The following is a 25863-nucleotide window of genomic DNA, read 5'->3' as shown; positions in this document are numbered from 1 at the left end:
CCTTATATTGTGCGTGTCTTGGGGTGAAACGGCTTTTCTCAGGCTCCTTTCCTGCCTGCACACATTGTGTTGGCTCAGACAAAACAGGATACACACTCCGTGAGAGCAGAGCTCCTTAGCAACCTCTTCAGAAGGAAAATGAACTGTGAGTATTAATGAGACTAATGAAAGTCAAATTTATGACACTGCCTCCCTCCGTCCTTCCAAATGTTTGTTTGCTACCAGTGGAAACAAAGACTGATGGGATGTGTGAGGATAGACACAAGGCCTTTAGGGGTTGCCCAGTCTCCACCATAATGTTCCACACATTGAGAGACACCCTTTGTTTTTACTGTGTGCTGTTCAGCTTTTACTTGGTGCGAATGCATTATTTATTGAGTTTGCTGCTACTCTGTTGGCACAAAACCCTTAGCACTCAAAGAAGGGTAAGGTTACCTACCTTTTTGAGTGTTTAATGTGTTGGTCGACCAGATAACTAACAGCATCGGTTATGTAAAAATGAAAACTGCAATTGAAAGTTTTCACAGGATACTGTAAAGAACTCCTAGATTCCAATGCATCTCATTTAGATAGTCGTCATTATAGTGTTCAGCCCAGTGGATTGGCATAAGACTGTAGGTCTTAGAAGAGATAGGAGTCCAGGGAGGGCCTTATGGCATAGGTGACTTTAAGTGACCATCTATGTGGGTGTTTCTGTAGAAATAGGAAACTGGAGAAATAGGAACAGATGTGGCAGGCAGAAAAAGGGCCTTCAGGAATTTAAGGTCTGTCAGGAGATGTATGCTGGCAGGACCCAGAGAGAGAGGCATCCAGAAAATTAGAATGTCATTGGGTCTCTGGAGAGAATGGCTCCTCACTGGGAGTGTTGGAATGTATTTAAAAGTGGCTCTGTTAAGTGAATCTTGTTGGAATGGGGAACTTTTTATGTGAACACTTGCTTTCTTATTTTTATCTGCTTTGTGAAAATGATTGCACAAGCTTGCACCCTAGCTGTATCAGGCATGATGAACCTGTTTATGGGCTCCATGCAGTACCTGGAAGCCAGAAGGGAGCTAATATGGTGAGGAGAACATTTCCCAAGGACCCACTGTGCACCTACCCTGGGCAGAGAGCTTTTGCTTGAGTGTGATTCACATCATACCCACAGGCTAAAGGGGTGCTATACTTAGGAGCCTCCTACAGTTTTGAAGGCACTGAGGATGGGACAGTGCTTCACAGCAGATTCAATTTGTTTTGAGTGTAACAGTTCCTTAAACTGGACTCTCTGGTCCTTTGAAGGAGAGTTGATGCCCAAGATTCCACCTACTAATTGCCAGCAGCATCTCTGGTCATTTGAATAACTCAGAATACCCTCAGGCAGGTGGGTGGGAAGAAGAGGGGTAGCACTGCCAGTGGAGAATGATTTTCCTGTGATCACAAGGAGCAAGACTCCAGGATAAGGATTGAATGTAGGTCTCTGACTCCATTGCTCTGGTTTATTAAACACCGTTTTCTCCTCTACCTTTCAAAATCTTACTTTTTAAACATGTTAAAAGCTGAGCATGTTGGATTGTTCCTGTTGTCCTGTTATTCCAGAGGCAGGAGGAGGCCCTCAAGTCAAGCCTGAGTTACATAGATGCTTCTGGACTACAGTGTCTTAGACCCTGTGGCAAAAAAACAAACAAAACTCACATTTGAATAAAGCCCTTTGTTTCAGAGTGGGCCCTGTGACTTTGACTCTCCATGAACTGTTAGAGTGTCAATGATAGAAGAGGGTGAGAGAGCTTCCCTAAATACAAGGTCAGGAGTTGCATCTTATCTTGGTATGTCTTTCCCAAACACAGATAAAGAGTGAATCTGTGCTTGCTGGTTAGAGTGTTTAAAGAGGTCATTAGTGATTTGGAGCCAAGACTAGTACATTCTCTGCTCTCCAAGTGGGCTTTGGCTTTGTGAAATATAGGTGGGAGGGTATTTTTACCTGTCATTGTAGCCGAGGGTATTGAATGACAGAGGTCAGGAAGCTAATGGGCTGTAGCATAGGAGATAGGATTGCCAAAAACAAAAATGAAAAACCTCAGTGATTCTGATGCCCCAGCCTGAGAGCCAAACTGATATGAATAAGGACATGCCTGTACCAAGCAATTCATACTTGAAGTAGTAAAAATGCCTTGCAAATTCTAGAAAGCCCTCGGAGGTGTCTATCTTATTGGTCTGCCAGAATAACTGGAGGCATGGAGCTTGCCCTTGGCAGCAGAGGAGAAATGGTAAGCTGTTTTATAGTTTCACCTCACTACACTGCCTTTTGTGAGATTTTGTTTCTTGGGTTTTCATAGAATACCTGTGGGATTGCTCACTTGCGAATTCTTGCTGTGGGGGTCCCTGGAAAAGGATTCCATTGTGCAATCTAACTATGCTGGAAGTGTAATCAGAACTCCTGATTTTATTGAGGCAAAGACTCAATAGCATTTTTTTTTTTTAGCATTTTATTCATCAGTGGAAAATACATAAAAGGAATCATGACAGTTTGTAAAGCAGAAAAATAATCCCTCCACAAAGTATTCCATTTCTTCCTCAAAGCTGTAGTGAAATCAGAGCTTTAGAAGCTCAGCTGTATTAGAAATGTTATATGAAACAGTGGTGGCAGGAACGTGTAGGTTGATATCCGCTCCACCCAGGGGCTTCCGTGAAAAGAGAGAGCTAGCATGAGAGAAAAGTTGAAGAAACTGAAGCTAAGTCAACTCTGTTAACTCTACAACCTGATGTGGTTGCTTTGTGCCTATATTCTCAATATGATGCTGCACCATGGGCCACCTATAAAGACGGCTGAGTGAAGCGTGATGTCAGCGCATCAGAAATTGTGGGGGGGGGGAGTAGAAACCTAAGTATGTTTTTGGTGTGGGAGACTTGTTCAGATGATGTTTCTGTTTAGAAAATATTTATTCCGTGTGTTTTATTTGGGTGTGTATGTACATGGGTGTGCATGTACAGAAGTCAAAGGGCCTGCAGGAGTCTGCTCCTGTCTTTGACCATGAGAGGATTGAACTCAGGTTGTCAGACTAGATGGCAAGTGCCTTTACCCGCAGAGCCATCTCATTGGCCCGCAGTGCTTCATTAGTGCCATATGTTGGATGAAAATTTTAATTGGGCCTCAGATATCACAGTAACTTTTCCCTGAGTACATTTTGGCTAGTATTGTCTGTCAACTCAGAATACTGTGGGAGATGCAGTAGTAGCTGTAGCCTGAGGTAGACCGACAGTAGTGTTCTCTCTGCTCTTTTTGTTTCTCCTGCAGGCTCGTCAACAATTGAGAATACAGAAGTTAAAAAGCAAAAATAAAGTAATCAATTAAAAAATGGGGAACAGAGCTAAACAGAGAATTCTCTGTAGAGGAATACAGAATTGCAGAGAAACACTTAAATGTTTAATGTCCTTAGTCATCAGGGAGATGCAAATCAAAACGACCCCGAGATTTCGCCTTACACCTATCAGAATGGTTAAGATCAGAAACTCAAGTGACAATACATGCTGGAGAGGATGTGGAGAAAGGGGAACCCTCCTCCACTGCTGGTGGGAATGTAAACTGGTACAACTACTTTGGAAGTCAATCTGGCGCTTTCTCAGACAATTAGGAATAGTGCTTCCTCAAGACCCAGCTATACCACTGCTAGGCATATACCCAAAATTTGCTCAAGTACACAACAAGGACATTGTTCAACCATGTTCATAGCAGCTTTATTCATAATAGCCAGAACCTGGAAACAACCCAGATGTCCCTCAACAGAGGAATGGATACAGAAATTGTGGTACATTTACACAATGGAATACTACTCAGCAATTAAAACAAGGAAATCATGAAATTTGCAGGCAAATGGTGGGAAATAGAAGCGATCATCCTGAGTGAGGTATCCCAGAAACAGAAAGACACACAGGGTATATACTCACTTATAAGTGGATAGTAGACATATAATATAGGATAAACCTACAAAAATCTGTACACCTAAAGAAGCTGAGCTAGAAGAAGGACCCTGGGTAAGATGATCAATCCCAGTCAGAAAGGCAAATGGGACAGACATTGGAAGGAGGAAACAGGACAGGAGCCTACCACAGAAGGCACCTGAAAGACTAACCAGCATTGTATCAAAGCAGATACTGAGACTTATTACCAAACTTTGGGCAGAGTGCAGGGAATCTTAGGAAAGAAGGGGAGATAGTAAGATCTGGAGAGGACAGGAGCTCCACAAGGAGATCAACAGGACCAAAATATCTGGGCACAGGGGTCTTTTCTGAGACTGATACTCCAAACAAGGACCATTCATGGAGATAACCTAGAATCCCTGCTCAGATGTAGCCCATGGCAGCTCAGTCTCCACATGGGTTCCCTAGTAAGGAGAACAGGGACTGTCTCTGACATGAACTCAGTGGCTAGCTCTTTGACTGCCTAACCCTGATGGGGGAGCAGCCTTGCCAAGCCACAGAGGAGGATAATGCAGCCACTTCTGATGAGACTTGATAAGCTAGGGTCAGATGGAAGGAGAGGAGGACCTCCCCTATCTGTGGACTTGGAGAGGGCCATGGGAGGAGATGAGGGAGGGAGGGTGGGATTGGGTGGGACTGAGGAGGGGGCTACAACTGGGAAACAAGGTGAATAAACTATAATTAATATAAAAAATAAAAATTTAATTAAAACAAAGGAATTCAGATGTAGGTGGAGTCTGGTTCCTTGAGGAATCGGAGTGCCAGGTGGGTAGTGACCTAAGCACTGAGTAGTTTGAGGCTGCTAGAGAACCCGCTGAAGGTTTGCACCTAGACACGATGCCCCTCCACCGTGTGTACCAGGCAGGTGTCTAGCTAAGTGGTGGAGCGACTCCACCGGGACTCTCCCTCAGTGTTTTGACTTCTGAAGGATCATGGAAGTGTCCTGAAACACAGAAGCAGGCACTTGCTTGGTAGCTAGGCTTGTTCCTTCTTGTGCGGATTAGTGGTGACAAGATGAAACTAGCCTCTTATGAGAATCCCATGCTTGTGATTCTTGAATAGATTAATTTTTTTTTTTTCTTGAAACCCTCTATACAAGGTTGGGAGACTTTTATTTCATCTTTCACGGTTCTTTGTTCCTTCTTGAAGGATTTGAAAGTATCAAAAGTCTCAGGGTACCAACAGTGGAAGCAGAAGGCGGACGTTTCTTTCTAAATCCAAAGCCTACGTTATGTGACAATATTCTCTGCTTAGCTTGGGAAGACCTGTGCGAGAAGGCTGGCCATGGAAAATGGCTCTGCATAAAAATGGATGTCCGTGGCCTGCAGCTAGACATCTGTATGGATGTGCTGGGTCCCTGCCTGCACGATAAACAACTTAAATGGATAAACAAAACCCTACTCAGGTACTCCTTGAGGGAGAGTTTGGATAAGAATAGGCCCCAAATGCTTGTATGTTTGAATCCTTGGTCCCTGCTTGGTAAAACTGTTAGCAGGATAAGGAGGTGTGGCCAGGTAGAAAGTATTGCCACTGTGTCTTTCAAAAGCCCACGTGGTTCCTATGTTGCTTTCTCTCCCTCCTGCTTGTTGTCTATCAAGATGTAAACTCTCAGCACTTCATGCCATTTCACTGCTCTTGTGGACTGTAACCCTCTGAAACTGCAGAGGAATATTAATTCAGAACATGGCTGTTCTGGCAAGAGATCACATCCAAAGATCTTCTAGGTCTGTGTTATCTGACTGGAATACAAAGGAGCCTTTAATCCAGGACACAAGCAAGCAGATCTGAGTTAAAGGTCAGTCTGTTATCGAGCAAGTTTCAGGTAAAGAACAGCTTAGGTCCAGGTGTGGTGGTAAATGTTTTTAATCCCAAACAATGAAGGTAAAGTTAGTTTGTAGAAGGAAGCACCCATGTTTGAATGTGATATTTGCTTGATTGGCAGAAATAGAGACAAATCAGAGAAAGATTTGCTGGAATAGGATACGCCCAACTTGAGGGGAAAAGGAAGCTATTTACGGAGCAATGCAGAAAAAGAGAAGTGAATTTTTACCTGGACAGTAATAGACAGGTTGCAGAGAGAGAACTCTCTGCAAGACCAAATAAGCTGGATAATTAGGAGCCAGAAGATTAGAACAGATTGCTGGAGTTAGTATGACGCCAAGCAAAGCAATTCAAGAGCTGAGAAAGAAGCCAGATTGAATAAATCAGCTGGGAGAGGAGTTTGAACCAGAACAATTAAGTTGAACCTGCCAGCCCAGAGCTCAGAAAGAACAAGGGTGAGCTTATTAAGCAGTGAGTCTCAGAGGCTGAAAGCCTGGGTTAAATTATAGGGAGGCTAGAAGCTTCCAGGGCTAGGCCTTGGTTAGCAGATGGAGGCAGTACGCCTCCAGACAACAACTAAACCAGGCAAATACAAGTTCCTTTTCCTTGAAATCATAAGCTCAATTAAATGTTTTCTTTTGTGAGTTGCTTTGGTTATGGTGTTTTGTCACTGCAATTTAAAAGTAATGGGGCTCAACCCTTTAATCCCAGCACTTGGGAGGCAGAGACAGGATGAAGTTCAGGGTCAGCCTGGTGTACAAAGGGAGATCCAGGACAGCCAAAGCTACACAGAGAAACCCTGTCTTGAAAACAAAACTAAAGTCACTAAGACAAGAGTAAACTGACACACCAGTTTGGAAGGAAAGAGGAGTTTATAATGATGTCAGAGACCCACATACGCATTGGCTTCCCTATAGGAATCCCGTCACACATATTAAGTTTGTAACAGGATAAATTGCTTGTGAGGGCTTAGTAAGTGCAGCATTATTTTGATAGCAAAAGGTGAAACATAGATTCCTGTTAACTGTACATGTATCTAATATTGTTATATTAATATCATGTGCCCATTGGAAAGAATGACAAAACTTGCTCTATGCCCTAAGGAAGCACCTCCAAGGTACATTAAGAAAGAAAACAAATGAAGGCACAAACCAGAAAAGGGGAGGGAACAAAGTGACTGTTCCTAGAGCTGCTACCTATTCTCTGTGGATGGAGACTCAGTTACAGGCTTTCACTTTGTACCTTTTCGGCACTTAAAATTTGTATGCTTGCCTATTATAGACAGAAAAGAGATTGGTTTGAGACCGGGTGAACGTTTGTCTAAAGAAGAAGAAAATCGAAGAGTTACTGATCTAAGAAGAACAGACTATGAGAAAAATTCTGATTAGGGATGTAGGTAGTTTTGATATGTGCACTGCGGGACCATTGCATCTGTCTTTTGTTTTTGTTTTAAACGCTCTCTAACGGCGTAATTGAGACATATGTATTATTAATCTATAATATAAATCTGGGTTGAGTGAACAGAGCAGAAGAGACCTCATTTAGAGGTCATCTGCCATTCACCTTGACCAGGCCTGGAACTACAGTAAAAGGGAGTTGGCTCTTAACTCCCAGGCCCCAGCTGTAGCATGGCAACCTAGCTTCTCCCCACCTCCTGGCTGTGTATAAAATGAAAGTGTTTTATAGATTCGGAAGACTCATATTTTGCTAGAAAAGTCATGCACAGAATGCATTAGTTAATTCCTCCACATGAGTCTTGAATTGTGGTCACATGCCTTGACAGACTCTCCTAGCTCTAAGAACTGAGTGTCATTTGTGACGGGCTGTCTCATCCATTCTGGGGATCCAGCAGTAAGCATGATGTGACCGGGGTTTTTCTTCTTTCTTTTGGAGAATGGATGCCACTCTTTAACCCAGGATTGCCTCCAGACCTACTCAGGTTGGCCTTGACCTTAAGACCTTCATGCTTTATCCTTCCCGCACTGGCATTACAGGCATGTGCCACCACATTGCTACACTTCAGTCTTCCTCTCTGAGAAACGAGTACCAGGGTGGAAGGCAGGGGGCTGTAAACCCGTTCTTGAGTTTTTGTTTTAAAAGGGGAAATTGCTTTAGTTACACATCCTCTGTTTCTTTCACTATCTCTGTATCGATGTCTAAATAATGCTTTATTATTATTGACTGGTCCTAGGCAGGGCCATGTGACTTCTGATTGTCGTAGGTGAGTACTTCGTCATTTTACAGCCTTCTCAGTTCCTTCACTTACTCATCTAAAACAGTTACTGTAATTTGGGGGATTAAATAAAAATGTAATCTTCAGATTTTTATTGCTATGTAAGTTTATTTTGTCTAGCCAGGCCCTGTATTGTGATTCTTTTCCTTGATGTGACCTTTTGTTTTTCACTGTTCCTTCTAGGATGTCCAAGCAAACGTTTGCCATTTCTCCACATTACTTCCCTGCATTGCTCCCTTCACCTCTATGGCCCCTTGTTCCTCTGGTCTCCTTCCCCTTCCCTATTCAAATCTACACCAGCGCCCTCCACCTTTCTATCTCATACTTTTCTTGGTGAAGTTCCTAGTTGTGCTGGATTGTATCAGCAAGGAATGGAATAATAGATGTGAGATAAATTTTTTCTTTTTCCTTTTTTTTTTTTTTTACATTTCTGAACCTCCCCACCCCCACCCTGGTGGATTCTGAAGCTATTTCTCCATTTTCTTTAATTATGTTGCTTTTGAGAATTCTAGTAATATGATTTGGGGGCCCCCTTTCTTTCATGTGACTAACATTTTTTTCCTTTGTAAATTTAGAGAAAACTGAATCTCCTTTTAATCCAGCACGAAGGAGAATAATAGATTTTACATTGGTCCTTTTCCATTTAATGGAGATTTTCTGTGTTCTTTCACTCTGGAGACTTTTGTCTTAGCCTTCTAGGTTTGAAAGTTTTTCTAAAACTCCCTCTTCTCTGTGGTCCCTTTTACTGTGCTTAGATTCCAGACCTTGAAGACTTTAACATTTCCTCCTAATTTCCTACCAAATGTGTGTAATTTCTAGATGTTAATTGGGATGCCAGTTAACATTTTTTTAGCCTTGTGTTTCTTCTTCTACTTTTGCCCTCTAAGTCACTGGAATTTTTCTGGAATTTTAGGCTAAGCCAAAATGACAACTGCTTTTGCCGCCATTTACACTGTAGTTTGTCTGCCCTAAAATAATTTCTGTCTGGCTCATCCTCTTCAAAACTCTTGAATGAGGTGCCCTTTGCTCATTTTATCCAGTAGCTGATTTCCTTTTATTTACTTCTTCACTGTTATTTTAGTGTTTTTCCAAAGGACAAAATTAAATGTGTTTACTCAACTTTTCAGAAAACTCTGTGAATGTCGTTGCTGCTGAGCTTTTTATTGCGTATGCACTGAACTCCATAACATCGCCTCTCTCTGCTGGCCATTGGATGAGATTGCTGAAGGACTACACAGTCCAAGTCTCTGTTTATAAAGGCATGCATTAGGTATTCAGTGCCAGTGTCTTTGAAACTGTTCTTTGGAAAGAAGACTCATGGTGGAGGCTAGAACTCCCAGTTGGCTCCCAAAATTCTGTGATATCATTGGTATAGCATGCTTTTTAGGAACTTAATTTGTAATTATTTTTTTTTTATGTCATGTATTTGAAATGGTATTTCTCTGTTCTTTTTATTTTTTATTTATCTGTTTTTAGAAACAGGGCTTCTCTGTGTAGCCTTGGCTGTCCTGGACTCACTTTGTAGTCCAGGCTAGCCTCAAACTCACAGAGATCGGTCTGCCTCTGCTTCCCCTGAGTTCTGGGATTATAGGCATGTGCCACTGCGCCTGGCTTATTTCTATGTTCTTACACATACTGATGTCATGTGATTCCTAGAAGCTGTGTATCAGAAATTTCTTTCTTCTCTGGATTTCGTTTATTTAAAAAGTGGCCAGTGTTTTCTCTCATGATTGCCAGCCTTCCCTTCACAATAGAGTATTTTGCACTTTACAGTAACAGCAGCTGGTTAGGTGAGGTGTAAACTCTGCCTTTTGCTTTCTGGAAAAGCATGCTCCAGATGGAGGTGGCCTCTCGTTGGTTAGTCAGAATTGAAGCTGTGAGCTGTAGTAATTTTGGTTGTTTCAGTGTTGTGAGTAGACCTACGGATCTTCTTTGATGGCATATACTGTGGAACAAAGAAGTTAATCACTGTGTAATATTTGAAGTTTAAGTGTCTACTTATTTGTTCTTAATTGCATTTTTACTATTTTTTTTTCTTTTACTCAGCTACAGTACTAGGTCATTTGAAAATTTTTTAATAGTAACTTCTGCTTTTGTAAAACGGGCATTATATTCTATGAAAATATAAAATAAAGGCACATTCAGATCTCTGTCCTTTCAGAGACGTGTCTCCTCCTTTAAGGGCATTCCCAAGTGCATATCTACATATGCAGATATTTTTACAAGTAAGAAGTCCTCTTTGGGATTGAAATTTAAATATGTCCCCTCAATATAGTACTTTAATATTTTCTACAATATTACATATGTTTAAATAAGCTATGACACCTTAAAATTTAATCCTCATATAAAAATCTTAGTCGTACCTTCATTTATAAAAGTGTGGTTTAAGGCAGCTGGAGAGATGGCTCAGGGGTTAAGAGCACTGGCTGCTCTTCCAGAGGTCCTGAGTTAAATTCCCAGCAGCCACGTGGTGGTTCACAACCATTTATAGTGAGATCTGGTGCCCTCTTCAGGCTTGCAAATGTACATGTGGGCAGAAAACTGTATAAAGAGTAAATAAATAATAATAATAATAATCTGGTTTAAATATCTAAACATCTTTACTTAGAAGAGTTTGTATTCTACTGGATGAGAGAAGAAAATAAATGGTATAAATTGCCGGTGTGGGCAGACTCAACCGAAGGGAAGGAAAAGCATCCATGGCGTGCAGAAAGACCAATAGCCGATGAGTTCGGAGTGTGTGTGTGTGTGTGGGGGGGGTGTCCTAGCAAGAAGCTGAAATACAATTTAGCTTTTGAATATTTTTTCATGACCCTTGTGCTTATATATTTACATTGCATGTTTATATTCATCTTGGAATTTAGAGAAAAGGAAAGATTTGAGCTGGAGAATGTCAGCCAGGCTCCAGCTCTGTAAAGCTCCAGGGAGACAACAGTCCTTCAGGACTGTTTTTGAATGGCACATGGATGAATGCCCCATGTTAGCACTTTTTTTTAAATTTATTTATTTATTTATTTACTTACTTACTTACTTACTTACTTTTTGTGATGCTGGTAACATAAACTACAGCCTTGCACTTAGACAAACCCTCTATCGCTGACATGCGCCCCACCCACAAATGCCCTGTTTTAGAAAGCAGCTAGAATACCAGTTTGAGTTCACATCAAAGTGGAAGGTTCCCAGTGGTGCCTCACTTCTTGTGAGGTGGGCTGCAGGTGTTAAGAGTCAGATGGGCATCTGAAGGGCATGAGGTAGATGAAGGACTTTGGGGGAGGAAAGAGCAATCATGCAGGATGAGTGGTAGGCAGCTCAGGCGCAACTCAAGCTGCTGAGAGCCTCACTCCACAGACTAGCCCTGAACTGTAATTACGGTCATGTGTTGGAGGGCTGAGACGGGAGACTGAAAATAAAGCACTGTAGATATGTGGGTCACGGGAGAAGGCCAGCATATGGAGCAGAGCAGCGCCAGACACTCTTAAGGTTGCAAGGCAACCAAATCTAATCAGAACCATTACATTTTCCCCTTCCCTTGATTTTTTTTTTCTCCCAAGATTTCTGAAACCATTCGGATACCAGATGTTTGAGCTGAAGTACATGCTGTTTGATTGCCTTACAATTGCAGCCTCTAGTTACCTTTTAATTTGGAGCCCAGAAATCGGGCCATAACCACCTGTTTTATGTCCTGTTAATGGGCATTTAAGAAGTACAAGTGCCACTGTGCTGCCCGCAGTCATCATTGACAAATGGACAGTTTTCCAGGTGGTTGTCTCTGAATCATTGATGTGGAAACCTTTTTTTTCTCATAGAGGCAGAATAGGGCTTGCTAGATGGGCCCACAAACTACTCCATAAAAGTAAGTTTAATTCATGATAGACTTCAGTAGATCATTGAACAAAGAGGACTTTAGGACTTAAGAGTAGGAAGCTGTATTTCTAGGAAAGAAAACAATCTCCACTCTCACATGCATGGCCTCCATGACACAGGCAGTCCCTAAGGAGGATGTGGGGGTAGTAGTCATAATGTGTTTAAGGGCGACAATGGGGGCTGAGACTGTGGCAGCTAACAGAATAGAGGACAGGCCGGGAGGTAGCCCCAGTAACACTGAGATAAGGGACAGTTGGACACGTGCCTTTGTTATAATGCACTGGCATTTGTTTTCATTTGTGCTTAGCTTCCTGGACATAGTCTTTTTCTTCCTTTCCCACGGAAGACTCTAGATTAGTCTGTTCTCTCTGAGCTTGTAGTTTCAGACTCACAGCATCCAGAGATTACATGTCTGGGAGCCATCTAATTAGCCCACTATTTATATATTTGTAAAATCACATCCAGAAAGAGGGTTTTGCTGAAAAGCCTTTGGTCTCTAAGGTGCTGCCATAGAAGAGGCCTATATACATTTTGAGAAGAATTCTTTTTTTTACTTTAACCTAAATTTTGTATTTATTATTATTAATTTCATGATCTTAGTCGCTCATTCTTTCTCAACCCCCGTCCAGTGCAACCAACCCGCCTCCTCCTAACAAGTCCCCTCCCTACTATCATATCTTTGTGTTTTGTTTTCGTTTTGTGACCCATGAAGCTTAACAAGAGCCACCAGGATGGGCAAGTGTGTGAAGCTATCCAGTAAAGCATGAGCCAGTCACCAGTGTCTGTACCACGGAAGACAAGGACTTTGCTTCCGTGAAGAGCCCTTCATCTGTCTCATGGCCCCAAGGGACATCTTTAATGTTTTGCAGAACATTTTACTGCTGATGACTATAGCTGGGAAGAGTCTGTGAAAGAGCCCTTGTTGCATATCCTCTTTTTCTTCAGTCCAGGAATGACTGGAATATGATTTGGTCACAATATAATGAAGGCCAGATACTGGCTACTTCTAGTTTCATCACAGGAGTTACTTCAGTTAGTTAATGCAGTGAGAAGAAACATGTCAGGAAGGACAGGTCTAATGAGGTTGCAGGTGGAAAGATGTGGCTAGTGGATCAGGGTCTAGGTCCAGCTGACATTGGTGAGGAGAGAGAAAACAATGCAGTCTTGGTCCGATTCCTTTTCTCTTTGCTTGCTGTATTACCATCCCTGTTGCTGCAGAACCTCAAGACGGTTTCCCTTGTGCTGTGGAAATGAACAGTCAGAGAGTGGCGGAGATTTCAGGCATCATGGGGCTAAGAGGAATGGAAGACAAAGAGAATATCAGTTCTTATCAAAAAAGGCTAGATGCAACCAGCTTTCCCTAGGACAGCCAGTTCCCAGGTGATGCTTAAATGTAAGGACTTGACCAACTAAGGTTAAGTGACCTAGTGTTTAGCAGTGCTTGGATTGACTGGCAGTGATGACATCCCATCCAGGGTTGCCTGGTCTCTAGAAATGCCAAAGCATCGTCTATTCATGCATCTGTGGGTAAGCCTCCATAAGACACGTGAGGCAACTGTACTTAGATCTTTAGTATCTGTAGATTTTTCTGACAAAACCAGAGTCATGTGTGAGAAAAAAAAATGTCATGGAAGGACAAGTGTTACAAGAGGCAGGAGTGGAGAGCTTTGCTTTCCAAGGGTGACTTCCCTTTCCCACTGACCACACACTGGCAGGCTTATTTTAGAAAGAAGCCAAGCTGTTTGGAAGATTTAATCCTAAATATTTGCTTTTTTTCCCCTTCAAGAAACTTTGTTCAGTAAAAGGCTGCTTTGTCAAGCTTATCCTTCTGCCATCCAGGAAGCAGCTCTTTGATTATATGTGCATGGCTGGCAGTGGGCTTGTGCCTTGTGCCTCAGTCTGTGATGTGGGCTGCAGGGAGGGGTTTTCACTCTGTCCTGGGGATATTCTTTGTGCTCATTACAGTGACAGCTATTTGCTCAGATTGAACAGCAGTGTCTGGATTAGTCCATTCTCAATGGAGTTTCCAGTAAGGATTTAATCTTTATGTATCAACACTGACCTCTTCTAAATAGTGTTAAATAGTGGCCTTCCCTGACCAGATTTCTCTCTCCCCTATATAATCACCTGGCATTGGATTCAGCTGAATCCAGAGGCACTCAGGTCATGGTTCAAGAATGTGGTGTCAGAGGACGACCTCAGCTGAACACCTGGGAGGTGGGGGTGACTGTTACAATGGAGATTCCTCAGCCTACTTTAGTTGGCTCACTTGACAATCAGATGTTTGTTTCATATACCCAGCACCCTGTGTGATTCTGTTATATATGCAAAATGCTCGAGGAAGACAAAGGGTTTGTTTTCTCTCTTTTTTTTCTTTGTTGCTCAATGCCTAGCCCGGGCGAGAATGCCTAGTACATGCAGGTGGGTTGCTCTATATATGTTGGTTGGTCAGCTTCACATTTCTCATCTGCTAAGGGTTCTGTTAAAAGCAGGAGCATATGTTATTTTAGATGGTGGGCCAGAACCTCATGGAAATTATTTGAATTTTATGTTTCTCATTGCCCAGTAGTTTGTCTAATCTATAGCACCAAGTAAATGCTTAAAGGCCACATGTCTGAGTCTTGGATTTCAGATAGGGTCTGGATAAGGTTGCTTAGAAATGAGGAGCTTGTGTGTTGACCTTCGTATTTATGCTTTTTTGGTTAAGTAAGACAAGGCTTACTTACTCCTCCATCCCTCCTTTAATTCTTTGTATTCTACACTGTAAAGATAACAAAACTCTCTTTTCCTGGACAAAATTTCTGTGTGGGGGGGAGGGAAGTTTTACATTTTACGGATTAAAACCTTCAAACAATTTGGCTTGTTTCTAGTGGAATGCTGAGTGTGGCTAGCTTTAATCTTGCCTTTGTAGGAAGACTGGTATTCAAGAGAGGTGGGGTCAGAATAGAAGGAAGTTGATCTTCCTTCTCCTTGAGGAAGAATGTTGTCAGTGTTGTTCTGAAATTAAAGCAATAAACCCTGTTTCTGTTTCTCCTGGAATGTGTCTTGTAGCTGGGCCTTCCTCCCTCTCTCCCACCCTCCCTGCCTCCCTTTCTTTCCCTCTCTCTTTGTTTGTCTCTCTCCTTCCTTCCTCCCTCCCTCCCTTCTCTTCTCTTCTCTTCTCTTCTCTTCTCTTCTCTTCTCTTCTCTTCTCTTCTCTTCTCTTCTCTTCTCTTCTCTTTTCTTTCTTATTCTTTTTATCTCCTCCTCCTTTTTAGTATTTTTGAGACGGGGTCTCACTATGTAGCCTTGGCTGCCCTGGAATTCTTGGCCTGGTTGGCCTCTAACACAAAGAGATCAGTGTGTGCCTCTCCCTCCCTAGAGCTGGGATTAAAGGTGTGTACTACCATGCTGGGTGGAAACTTTCTTGTGCTTGAAATCCAGCAAAGCAGATTTTGACCAGTACAGGTTATGCTGCTTGGTTAATCTGTGAGTTTTGGGGAATAGTTATCCTTGAGTGCTATGTGTATTCTTTTTTTTAAATTTAATTTAATTTTATTTTATTAATTACACTTTCTTCACTTTGTATCCCCCATAAGCCCCTCCCTCTTCCCCTCCCCTTTCTTCATGCATGCCCCTCCCCAAGTCCACTGATAGGGGAGGTCCTCCTCTCCTTTCTGATCTTAGTCTATCAGATCACATCAGGAGTGGCTGCATTGTCATCTTCTGTGGCCTAGTAAGGCTGCTCCCCCCTCAGGGGAAGGTGATCAAAGAGCAGGCCAATCAGATTATGTCAGAGGCAGTCCCTCTTCCCATTACTATGTAACCCACTTGGACACTAAACTGCCATGGGCTACATCTGTGCAGGGGTTCTAGGTTATCTCCATGCCTGGTACTTGGTTGGATTATGAGTATCTGGGAAGACACCTGTGTTCAAATTTTCTGGTTCTGTTGCTCTCCTTGTGGAGTTCCTGTCCCCTCCAGCTCTTACTATTTCCCACTTCTTACATAAGATTCCATGCACTCTGCCCAACCATTGGCCATAAGTCTCAGTGTCTGCTTTGATAGTCTGCAGGGCAGAGCCTTTCAGAGGCCCTCTGTGGCAGGTTCCTAGGTTGTTTCCTGTTTTCTTCTTCTTCTGATGTCCATACTCTTTGCCTTTCAGGATGGGGATTGAGCGTTTTAGTCAGGGTCCTCTCTCTTGATTAGTTTCTTTAGATGTACAGATTTTAGTAGGTTTATCCTATGTTATATGTCTATATGAGTGAGTATATACCTTGTGTGTCTTTCTGCTTCTGGGACAGCTCACTCAGGATGCTCCTTTCCAAGTCAAACCATTTACCTGCAAATTTCATGATTTCCTTATTTTTCATTGCTGAGTAATACTCCATTATGTATATGTACCACAATTTCTGCATCCATTCTTCAGCTGAGGGGCATCTGGGATGTTTCCAACTTTTCGCTATTACAAATAAAGCTGCTATAAACATGGTTGAGCAAATGTCCTTATTGTGTACTTGAGCCTCTTTTGGATATATGCCTAGGAGTGGTATAGCTGAATCTTGAGGAAGTGCTATTCCTAGTTGTCTGAGGAAGCGCCAGATTGATTTCCAGAGTGGTTATAGAAGTTTACATTCCTACCAGCAGTGGAGGAGGGTTCCCCTTTCTCCACAACCTCTCCAGCATGTGTTGTCACTTGAGTTTTTCATCTTGGCCATTCTGATGGGTGTAAGGTGAAATCTTAGGGTTGTTTTGATTTGCATTTGCCTAATGGCTAATGAGGTTGAACATTTCTTTAAGTGTTTCTCTGCCATTCTATATTCCTGTACAGAGAGTTCTCTGTTTAGCTCTGTTCCTCATTTTTTTAATTGGATTACTTGGTTGCTGCTTTTCAGCTTCTTTGTTCTTTATATACACTGGATATTAGTCCTCTGTCAGATAAAGGGTTGGTGAAGATTCTTTCCTAATCTCTAGGCATTCGTTTTGTTTTGATGACAGTGTCCTTTGCTTTACAGAAGCTTTTCAGTTTCATGAGGTCCCATTTATTGATTGTTGCTCTTAGAGCCTGTGCTGTTGATGTTCTTTTCAGGAAGTTGTCTCCTGTACCAATGAGTTCTAGGGTTTTCTCCACTTTTTCTTCTAACCGATTTAAAGTGTCTGGTTTCATGTTGAGGTCTTTGATCCACTTGGACTTCAGTTTTGTGCAGGGTGATATGTATGGATCTATTTGCATTTTTCTACATGTAGACATCCAGTTAGACCAGCACCATTTGTTGAAGATGCTATCTTTTTTTTCGTTGTATGGTTTTGGCATCTTTGTCAAAGATCAGGTGTCCATGAGTGTGTGAGTTTATTTCTGGGTCTTCTGTTCGGTTCCATTGATCCACCATCCTGTTTCTATGCCAGTACCATGCAGTTTTTATTACTGTTGCTCTATAGCACAGCTTAAGATCAGGGATGGAGATACCTCCTGAAAATCTTTTATTGTAGAGGATTGTTTTAGCAATTCTGGGTTTCTTGTTATTCCATTCGAAGTTGAGAATTTTTCTTTCCAGGTCTGTAAAGAATTGTGTTGGCAATTTGATGGGAATTGCATTAAATCTGTAGATTGCTTTTGGTAAGATGGCCATTTTTACTATGTTAATCCTGCCAAGCCATGAGCATAGGAGATCTTTCCATCTTCTGATATCTTCTTCTAATTCTTTCTTCAGAGACTTGAAATTTTTTTCATACAAGTCTTTGACTTGCTTGGTTAGGGTTACACCAAGGTACTTTATGTCATTTGTGGCTATTGTAAAGGGTGTTGTTTATCTAATTTCTTTCTCAGCCCTTTTGTCTTTTGTATACAGGAGGACTACTGATTTTTTTGAGTTAATTTTGTATCTGGCCACTTTGCTGAAGGTGTTTATCAGCTGTAGGAGTTCCCTGGTAGAGTTTTGGGGGTCACTCATGTATACTATCATATCATCTGCAAATAGTGATAATTTGACTTCTTCCTTTCCCATCTGTATCCCCTTGATCTCCTTCAACTGTCTTATTGCTCTAGCAAGGACTTCCAGAACTATGTTGAAGAGATATGGAGAGAGTGGGCAGCCTTGTCTTGTCCCTGATTTCAGTGGGATTGCTTTAAGTTTCTCTCCGTTCAGTTTGATGTTGGCTATAGGCTTGCTGCATATTGCCTTTACTATGTTTAGATATGTGCCTTATATCCCTGATTTCTCCAATACAACAATACAACATGAATGGATGTTAGATATTGTCAAATGCTTTTTCAGCATCTAAGGAGATTATCATGTGTTTTTTTTTTTCTTTCAGTTTGTTAATATGGTGGATCACATTGATGGATTTTCGTGAATTGAACCACCCCTGCATACCTGGGATGAAGACTACTTGGTCATAGTGGATGATATCTTTGATGTGTTCTTGTATTCGGTTTGCAAGTATTTTGTTGAGTATTTTTGCATCAATGTTCATAAGGGCGATTGGCCTGAAATTCTTTCTTTGTTGGGTCTTTGTGAGGTTTAGGTATCAAGGTGACTGTGGCTTCATAGAATGAGTTTGGTAATGTTCCTTCTGTTTCTATTTTGTGGAATATTTTAAGAGAATCGGAGTCAGCTCTTCTTTGAAGGTCTGGTAGAATTCTTCACTGAAACCATCTGGTCCTAGGCTTTTTTTTTTAATGGAAAACTTTCGATGACCACTTCTATTTCATTGGGGGATATAGGACTATGCTTTGGTAAGTTGAATCGATCAAGAAAATTGTCCATTTCATTTAGATTTTCAAATTTTGTGGCATATAGACTTTTGAAGTAAGTCCTAATGATTGTTTGGATATCCTTAGTGTCTGTGGTTATGTCCCCCTTTTCATTTCTGATTTTGTTGATTTGGATGGTGTCTCTCTGCCTTTTAGTTAGCTTGGCTAAGGGTTTGTCTATCTTGTTGTTTTTTCTCAAAGAACCAGCTCTTGGTTTCATTGATTCTTTGAATTGTTTTATTTGTTTCTAATTGATTAATTTCAGCCCTGAGTTTGATTATTTCCAGCCATCTACTCCTTTTTGGTGTGTCTGCTTCTTCTTTTTCTAGGGTTTTTAGGTGAGCCATTAAGTTGCTTGAATGAGCTGTCTCGAATTTCTTCTTGAAGGCACTTAGTGCTATGAACTTTCCTCTTAGCACTGCTTTCATTGTGTCCCACAAGTTTGGGTATGTTGTGTCTTCATTTTCATTGAACTCTAGGAAGACTTTAATTTCTTTATTTCTTCCCTGACAGCTATGTGTATTCTTGATAAAGAAGAACCTTCCTAATCGTGCCAACACAGACTATTAAGATATATAACATAACTCCTGTTTAAAATGGAAATTAATGGCTAATTTATGATGACATTTTGCAATTATTATTTTGCCCCAAATTGCTCTGATTTATTACGAGATTATGTGGACTGCAAACAATGTTTGTGCGGCCCTTGGTCCATCACATTGTGTACAATTTGGAGAACTATTAAATACTGCCCAAAACACAGTATGAAAGAATATTCAATTAAATTTTTTTTTATCTTATTAAATACTTTTGTTGCCTAGGGTTTCATTTCACAGGACTGTGTAACAACATTCATGATAAATCATGAAAAGAAAACAAAACAAAACACAACACTGAAAAGACTTTGTTCCTGCAGAATCCTCTTTCTTCTAACCTGACTCTTTATTGTCCTTACAACAAGATGACAGAGATCAGCCACAGTGTGCTCAGTAGAGCCTGGTTTCTGATGGGAGATGCGGACACAAATTGATAACCTCTTACAAGCCCGTAACACTGAACACACATTCAAGTGCTTTAACAGTACTTGTACACTGTGCTCAGCTGTGTGACAGAAATGACACATTCACTGAATTTAAAAGTTCCTATTTGAGTTGAACAAATAGACAGCTGTTACAATAAAAAGCAGGTATTTCTGGGTTCAGTCAGAAGAAAGCAAACACAGGAGACACTGAACTGCAAAAGATGAAATGTTGGTTCAGGAGAAACTGTTGCAAACAGACTATTGGCCTGAGAACCTGGCATGTTCTAGCAGTTACAAATGATTCTATGTGTCAGGTGTATCTCAACCATATAGAGAATTGTGTGTGTGTGAGCGTGCGTGCATGGGTGCTTCTGCATCTGTGCCTCTCTATATGTGATACCCTTTATCTTATTCACCAGTGGATAGAAAGACTTGTTGAATTTTTAACACAAAAATGTCATGATGACATTAACAAGCACTTTGATCTTCTTGGTAAAGAATTAATTGAAGCAGAGAAATCATAAAGAGATCAGTTAAGATGAGATTATAATCATTTGAAAAAGAAGTGTTGCAATCTTGAATTAGGCAATGATGATTATCACTATCACAGTGCTGACTTATTTTAAAAATAGACTGTTTAGGCAGCCCATCTGGGCTCTCACATCTAATCCCCTTGCCTCTACAGTGTAGAGGGCAGTGTTGTGGTCCAGCCAAGCATCACTCTCTTCAGCCTAAACACAATTTTAAAATGTGTTGTTCGAAGCACTCAGCTAGAGCACAACACAACACATTTTAAAGTTTTGCTTTAGTGATAAGAATCGGAGGATTATAGAAAAAACGTTTAGAGACTCAAGTGGTAATGTGAGCTTTACTTCGTTGTTCATACCATGCTTCCTGCTGAATGCTGTTGTGTTTTTCAGGTTGTGTGTGTGTGTGTGTGTATATATGTGTAACTGCATGCGTATAGTGTGTGTGTTTATGTGTATGTATGCATGTGCCTTTCATGTGCACTTGCAAGTGATTACAGCTCCTTGCAGACTCTTTACTTTAGTTGCAGAAGGCCAACGGTGCATTTTCAGCAGAGCTTTTGTACTAGAAGAACTTTTACTAGTTTTACTTACCGTTTTACCAAGGAAATATATTGGAAGGACTCTCAAAACTCAGCTGTGTCTGACCTTTTGATGTTCTGATACGACTTTGTCATTGTAGAGTTCATTCCTAACAGCTGCACCTTTGAATCACAAAAGCTTAGATGAAAATAAAAAAGAAAAGAAATCCTTGTAACATGTGAAGTAAGTTTTAAATTTTGCGTATACTGCGTTCCTAGCTAACCCTGGTCACATGCAGCCCAAGCAGGTTAGAGCTGCCTGTTTGACACGGAGTTTAGGTAATTAGGAATGGGGTATTAAATTAAGCAGTTGCTGTATGTTTGGTTAGTTTCTCGGCAGGCTGTTGAGGTTAGAGTCCCATGGTTCATTTGTACAACCAGTGTAGTTAGTATGATCCTGAACAGACACTTACAGTGTGCTGGTGTGGACATGATTTTGCCAGTTCTTTTTATTTTTTTATTTTTTTGGCTTGAGCGTAAGTAGCTTAATGTCAATTATGTATAACTTAAAAAACAAACAAACACCTTAGATATAAACTGTCTGTGGCAACAGGTAAAGTTAACAAACAAGTAAATAATAATAATAATAAACTAAGAACTGACTCTTCTTTAAAACTGCAGTCACTAATGTATTCTTATCTTATGAAACAGGATAAGAATATGGGATAGTTTTGGCTGTCCTGGACTTGCTTTGTAGACCAGCCTGGCCTTGAACTCACAGAGATCCATCTACTTCTGCCCTCCCTGAGTGCTGGGATTACACGTGTGTGCTACTGTTCCCGGCTTATCCATTTTTTTTAAAAAACATGCTTATGTTTTCTTCTGACGTTTGAAACGGTTAGGGGCATAGGTGTATCTCTGTGCCCCCACATTCCTGCCTAGAATCTTGGACATGTAATCCAGCGTATCTTCCAGGTGTTGATGCGCTTTGTCATACACTTGTCTTAGGACTATCACTGATAATTCCTCGGGTATTCTCCAGGACAGCACCGGCTTTTATGGATAGAAAAGCCTGTGGAGCATCAGTTACTTGTCCTCGTCCCATCGGCCCTGGGGCTGGCCTTCATCTGATCTGAATTACTGAAGCTTCCTCTTCCAGTTACTGCACCAGAGGTGATCATGGGTCCATGGTCACAGTGGATGTAATTGTCCCCTGTCTCAGGCCTCTAAAGTCTTCACACTGCCCTCAGGACCTAGAAGGGTTGCATTCCAAAACGGGTTGAGCCAGTTCTCAATTAACCTCTGCTCCATTAACATCTGCTACAGGAATAACTCTGCTTGTCCCAAGTTGTGTGCTCCAGTGTTAAACTAAAAACAAATGAAACATGTGTCTTCCAGAAGTACTGTATTCTCGGACTCCCTGCTCTCAAACTTCCCCTGGCATTTCTTTATGGAGCGGGCAGAAGCTATTGTTTGTTCTGTGCTCCAGAGTACTTTGTTCATTCAGCAGCTGTAATATTTAACAGATTGCACTGTTGAAGACCGTGTAGCAATCTCCAGAAATAGACAGATTGAAGATCTGAGTTCCCTGTCCTGATATGTTAAAAGCCAAGCCCAATCCTTAGTCCAAGGTAGACAGTCCTAGTGATCTTCATTGGAGATACTCAGTTTGTCAAGGATGAGGAAAAAGTGAAAACCTAGTAACGAATAGACACAGACACATTTAAATTTAAGATTCATACCTGCTTGATAGCAACGAGCTGTGAAGTTTAGTTTTGGGTGTCATTTCTTGGAGCATCTGTGAAGTTCCACATGAGACAATTAAAAGTGACTGCCCTAAAATTTGAATTGATTACTTAATGTGCTATCTCAGACAATTTGGGACCAGATAAACCTGCATCTTTAGTTGAGCATTCAAAGAATTTACTGGGTGAAACTATGTATCTATATAATGACTTGCCGAATAGAAATATCGCTAAGCACAGGCACTAAAATAATATCAGGCTGTGGAGAGCCTTGATGTAAATAAGGTCAGGATAGCAGTGAACTAGTACTTCTTTGTTTGGTTCTGCCACTGCTGTCATGAGATCATCAACATAAGGCTACAGGTGGCATGATGAATTCACAGGAGGTTCAGAGGCCTGGATGAGCAGGGTTGGATGCCCTTTTCCAGTTTCGATTCCAATCAGCCTGTTTCTGTAACTCTCCGACCATTGCAGGTTAACGGCCTTTCAAGTTCTTGTCTAGGTAGAGAAACTGTACATGTTGGATAATTTCCCTTTAATTTCAGAAGACACTGTGCTTTTTATCTTTCAGTGTTGAAAATGAGCCCATGAGCACAAGTAAGAAAAAGGAAAATGCACTTTCATCAGAAGCCATAAAGGTACAGTTTAAATTAATATTATTTCTAATATTATTAGTTAATTATAATTATCAATTATATGGTGTAACACCAAGAAAAGAGTTTAAATTTCTGAATATTCTTCCTTCTAGATTTTTGTTTTACCTGTACAGAAGAGCACATTTATTTTATGATGATAGGATAGCCAGCCTAGCCCTGTACTTGCTCCCTGAGGTGGGATGTGGGGAGAGCCTTAGGAAGGCTGCACTGGCCACAGTTGAACTTCAGTTTAGGTATTTAGGTGTTTGTGCCTTAGTTTTCAAATCTCTAAATCAGAGCATGTGAAATTCATAGCTTCTCTGCCAACAGAGATTTTAAAGGTTAAGTTGCATTTTATGGAACGGTATGGACATCTAATGGCACTTTGCAGAGGTACAAATTAATATGTCCCTGCTAGACGCCATTGCTGTGTGAGGAATCTCGTTGGTGGTCTCATGTGTCAGTCTGCTGAGATGACAGGACAGCACCAACAGTGAATAGGCTGCCTGCACAGTTGCTGGTGAGTGTCCGAAATCCTTGAAAATCATTGACCTTTTCAGCTTTCCTAAGTGGTTTTTTACGGAACTGGACTTTTGGGTTGTTCGGCCAGTTCTGTCACCACAGTTGCGGCATTTGGAATTAGTTTCTCTCTTTATTTATATGTGATTTGTGACAGTCAGCCAGTTGGTTCCATCTGGGTAGTCCAGGTGAAATTAACCTGGTCATTAGAAGAGTAGAAAGTTATCTGAGTTCGTTTTGTTTTGTTTTGTTTTATTACTGTTGCGGGTACTTTTTAACATGCTGAAAATTATATACAGTGTATATGAACTATATCTAAGAAAATTAAGCTGTGCATTCTTGCTTTCTCAATGAAAATGTTTGTTTCATTGTAAGAAATAGGTCAGGATTGCCTTTCTTTTCTTCGCTGGCTTGAGTTTGGCTACTAAATTTTGCCCTTTTGTTTATTTTTTATTGTTATTGATTCATTTGTTTTCCAGACAGGGTCTCACTGTGTAACAGACTTGGCTTTTGCCTGCTGTGGTTCCCGCTCAGGCTACTGCGTGCTGGGATTGCAGAATGCAGCATCACGGCTGGTTGTGCTCTCAGGTCTTCCGACTCCTCTCACCTGCTGCCCTTCTGCAGCCAATGCTTGGCCAGCCTGCTGATTTACCTGGAGCTCTCTCTCTCCTTCAGCTGCTGAGAGTTAACCCACACAAGAATCTCACTTCTAATGCTATGTATGAAGCTTTGTCCTTGCGTTCCACAGTTACTTCTGAGATCTCAAACTCTAGGGGTTCTTTGGATAGCTAATTCCTGTCCATCTTCTCAACCCCTCCTTGCTTCTACACTGTGGGCCTTCAGCAACCCTTTCTGCTTTCTTGGTTCCATTTTCTCCCAGTCTCTGCTAATTTCTCTACTCAGCCTGCATCTGCCCACTGCCAATACTTTCAGTCTGCAGATTTGGATGAAGTCAGCCTTTAATTCTCAGGAGTCCAATCTTCTGTCTCCAGAGATTTGCTGGAGAGTCACAGCTTTGTAGGTTCAATAAATACATATGGCAACAAATATGGCAGCAGGCCTCTGTGCCAGAAATCTTAACATCTAATATATCTTGGTCTGTGCTTCTGACAGTCTTCTTTCCATTCCTAATGTTTAAGTTTGAGCACTCAGGATTTCATTCAGAAATGCTTCCATGGCTCCTTAATGAACGGAAGCCATTCTGTAAAAGCTGTACTCTCTCTTTTTTTTTTTTTTAAAATATTTATTTATTATTTATACAGTATTCAGCCTGCATGTGTACCTGCATGCAAGAGGGCTCCAGATCTCATTGTAGATGGTTGTGAGCTACCATGTGGTTGCTGGGAATTGAACTCAGGACCTTTGTAAGTTCAGCTTGTACTTTTAACCTCTGAGCCATCTCTCCAGCCCCAAAAGCTGAACTCTTAAGGTCACTGATGACTCTTTGCTACCCACACTCAGTAGCCTTTTGTTCTTCACTCTTGGTCTGCTTAGCCAACTGAAACACTTCATCTTCCAAGTCTTTTTTTTTTTTTTTTTTTCTTCTTCTTCTTCCAGAAAGCTTTTTGGCTTGTCTCTTCCTTATAACACTGGGCTTTAGCTTCTACCTCTGGCTATTTCCTTCTCACTTCAGTCACTGATTCTCCCTGGGCTAAATAACTTTTCATGTAGGTGTTTCTCAACCTATGGGTCGTGACCCCTTTGGGGGGTCACATACTAGATATGCTGTCTATCAGATGTTTACATTACAATTCATAACAGTAGCAAAATTACAGTTGTGAAAGTAGCAACAAAATAATTCTATGGTGGGGAGCATGAGGAGCTGTGTTACAGGGCTGCAGCCTTAGGAAGGTTGAGAACCACTCATGTAGATGTTTCATGTAGAGCCTGAAGGTGCCTACCTTCCCCGGTGTCAGGCATTCAGCATGATGCCTTGCCATGCTGGCCCTCGCCTTTTAACTCGCTCATCTTTGCCTGACTTGTCTTCCCCTGGGAGCTCCAGACTTGATTATTAACATTCCTATCCTCTTTTTCTGTGCATGTCGCTCTGAAATCTCAGATTCCATCTGCCTGAAAAATCTCAGTATTTTCAGGAATGTTCTATACTTTTTTGTGTATGGTTTTATTTGGAGTGTGGGCTGGGAAGTAGGGAGAATTTTCTGACTAGGAGTTGGATGTAAGCATTAAAAGTAGCTACCAGTATTAGAAATAAAGGACTATCTTGGCAGCATATAAGGGACTGGTGTGTGTGTGTGTGTGTGTGTGTGTGTGTGTGTGTGTGTGTGTGTGT

The 25863-nt window shown here is 41.3% G+C and overlaps 1 protein-coding gene across 1 annotated transcript in view; it reads left to right on the top strand.

Moving 5' to 3' along the window:
* Crybg3 (crystallin beta-gamma domain containing 3) overlaps positions 1-25863 on the top strand; it is a 104885-nt gene that overhangs the window by 2030 nt on the left and 76992 nt on the right. Inside the window, exon 2 of the mRNA XM_055594344.1 lies at positions 22991-23057. Coding sequence (XP_055450319.1) covers positions 22991-23057 — 67 coding nt within the window. The remainder of the gene's footprint in view (positions 1-22990; positions 23058-25863) is intronic.

This window comes from Psammomys obesus, unplaced genomic scaffold (genome assembly GCF_907164565.1).
Source record: "Psammomys obesus unplaced genomic scaffold, mPsaObe1.curated_primary_1811, whole genome shotgun sequence".
NCBI classification, from domain to species: domain Eukaryota; kingdom Metazoa; phylum Chordata; class Mammalia; order Rodentia; family Muridae; genus Psammomys; species Psammomys obesus.
Note: the sequence above shows the minus strand (reverse complement) of the source record. Positions and strands in the feature narration are given on the sequence as shown.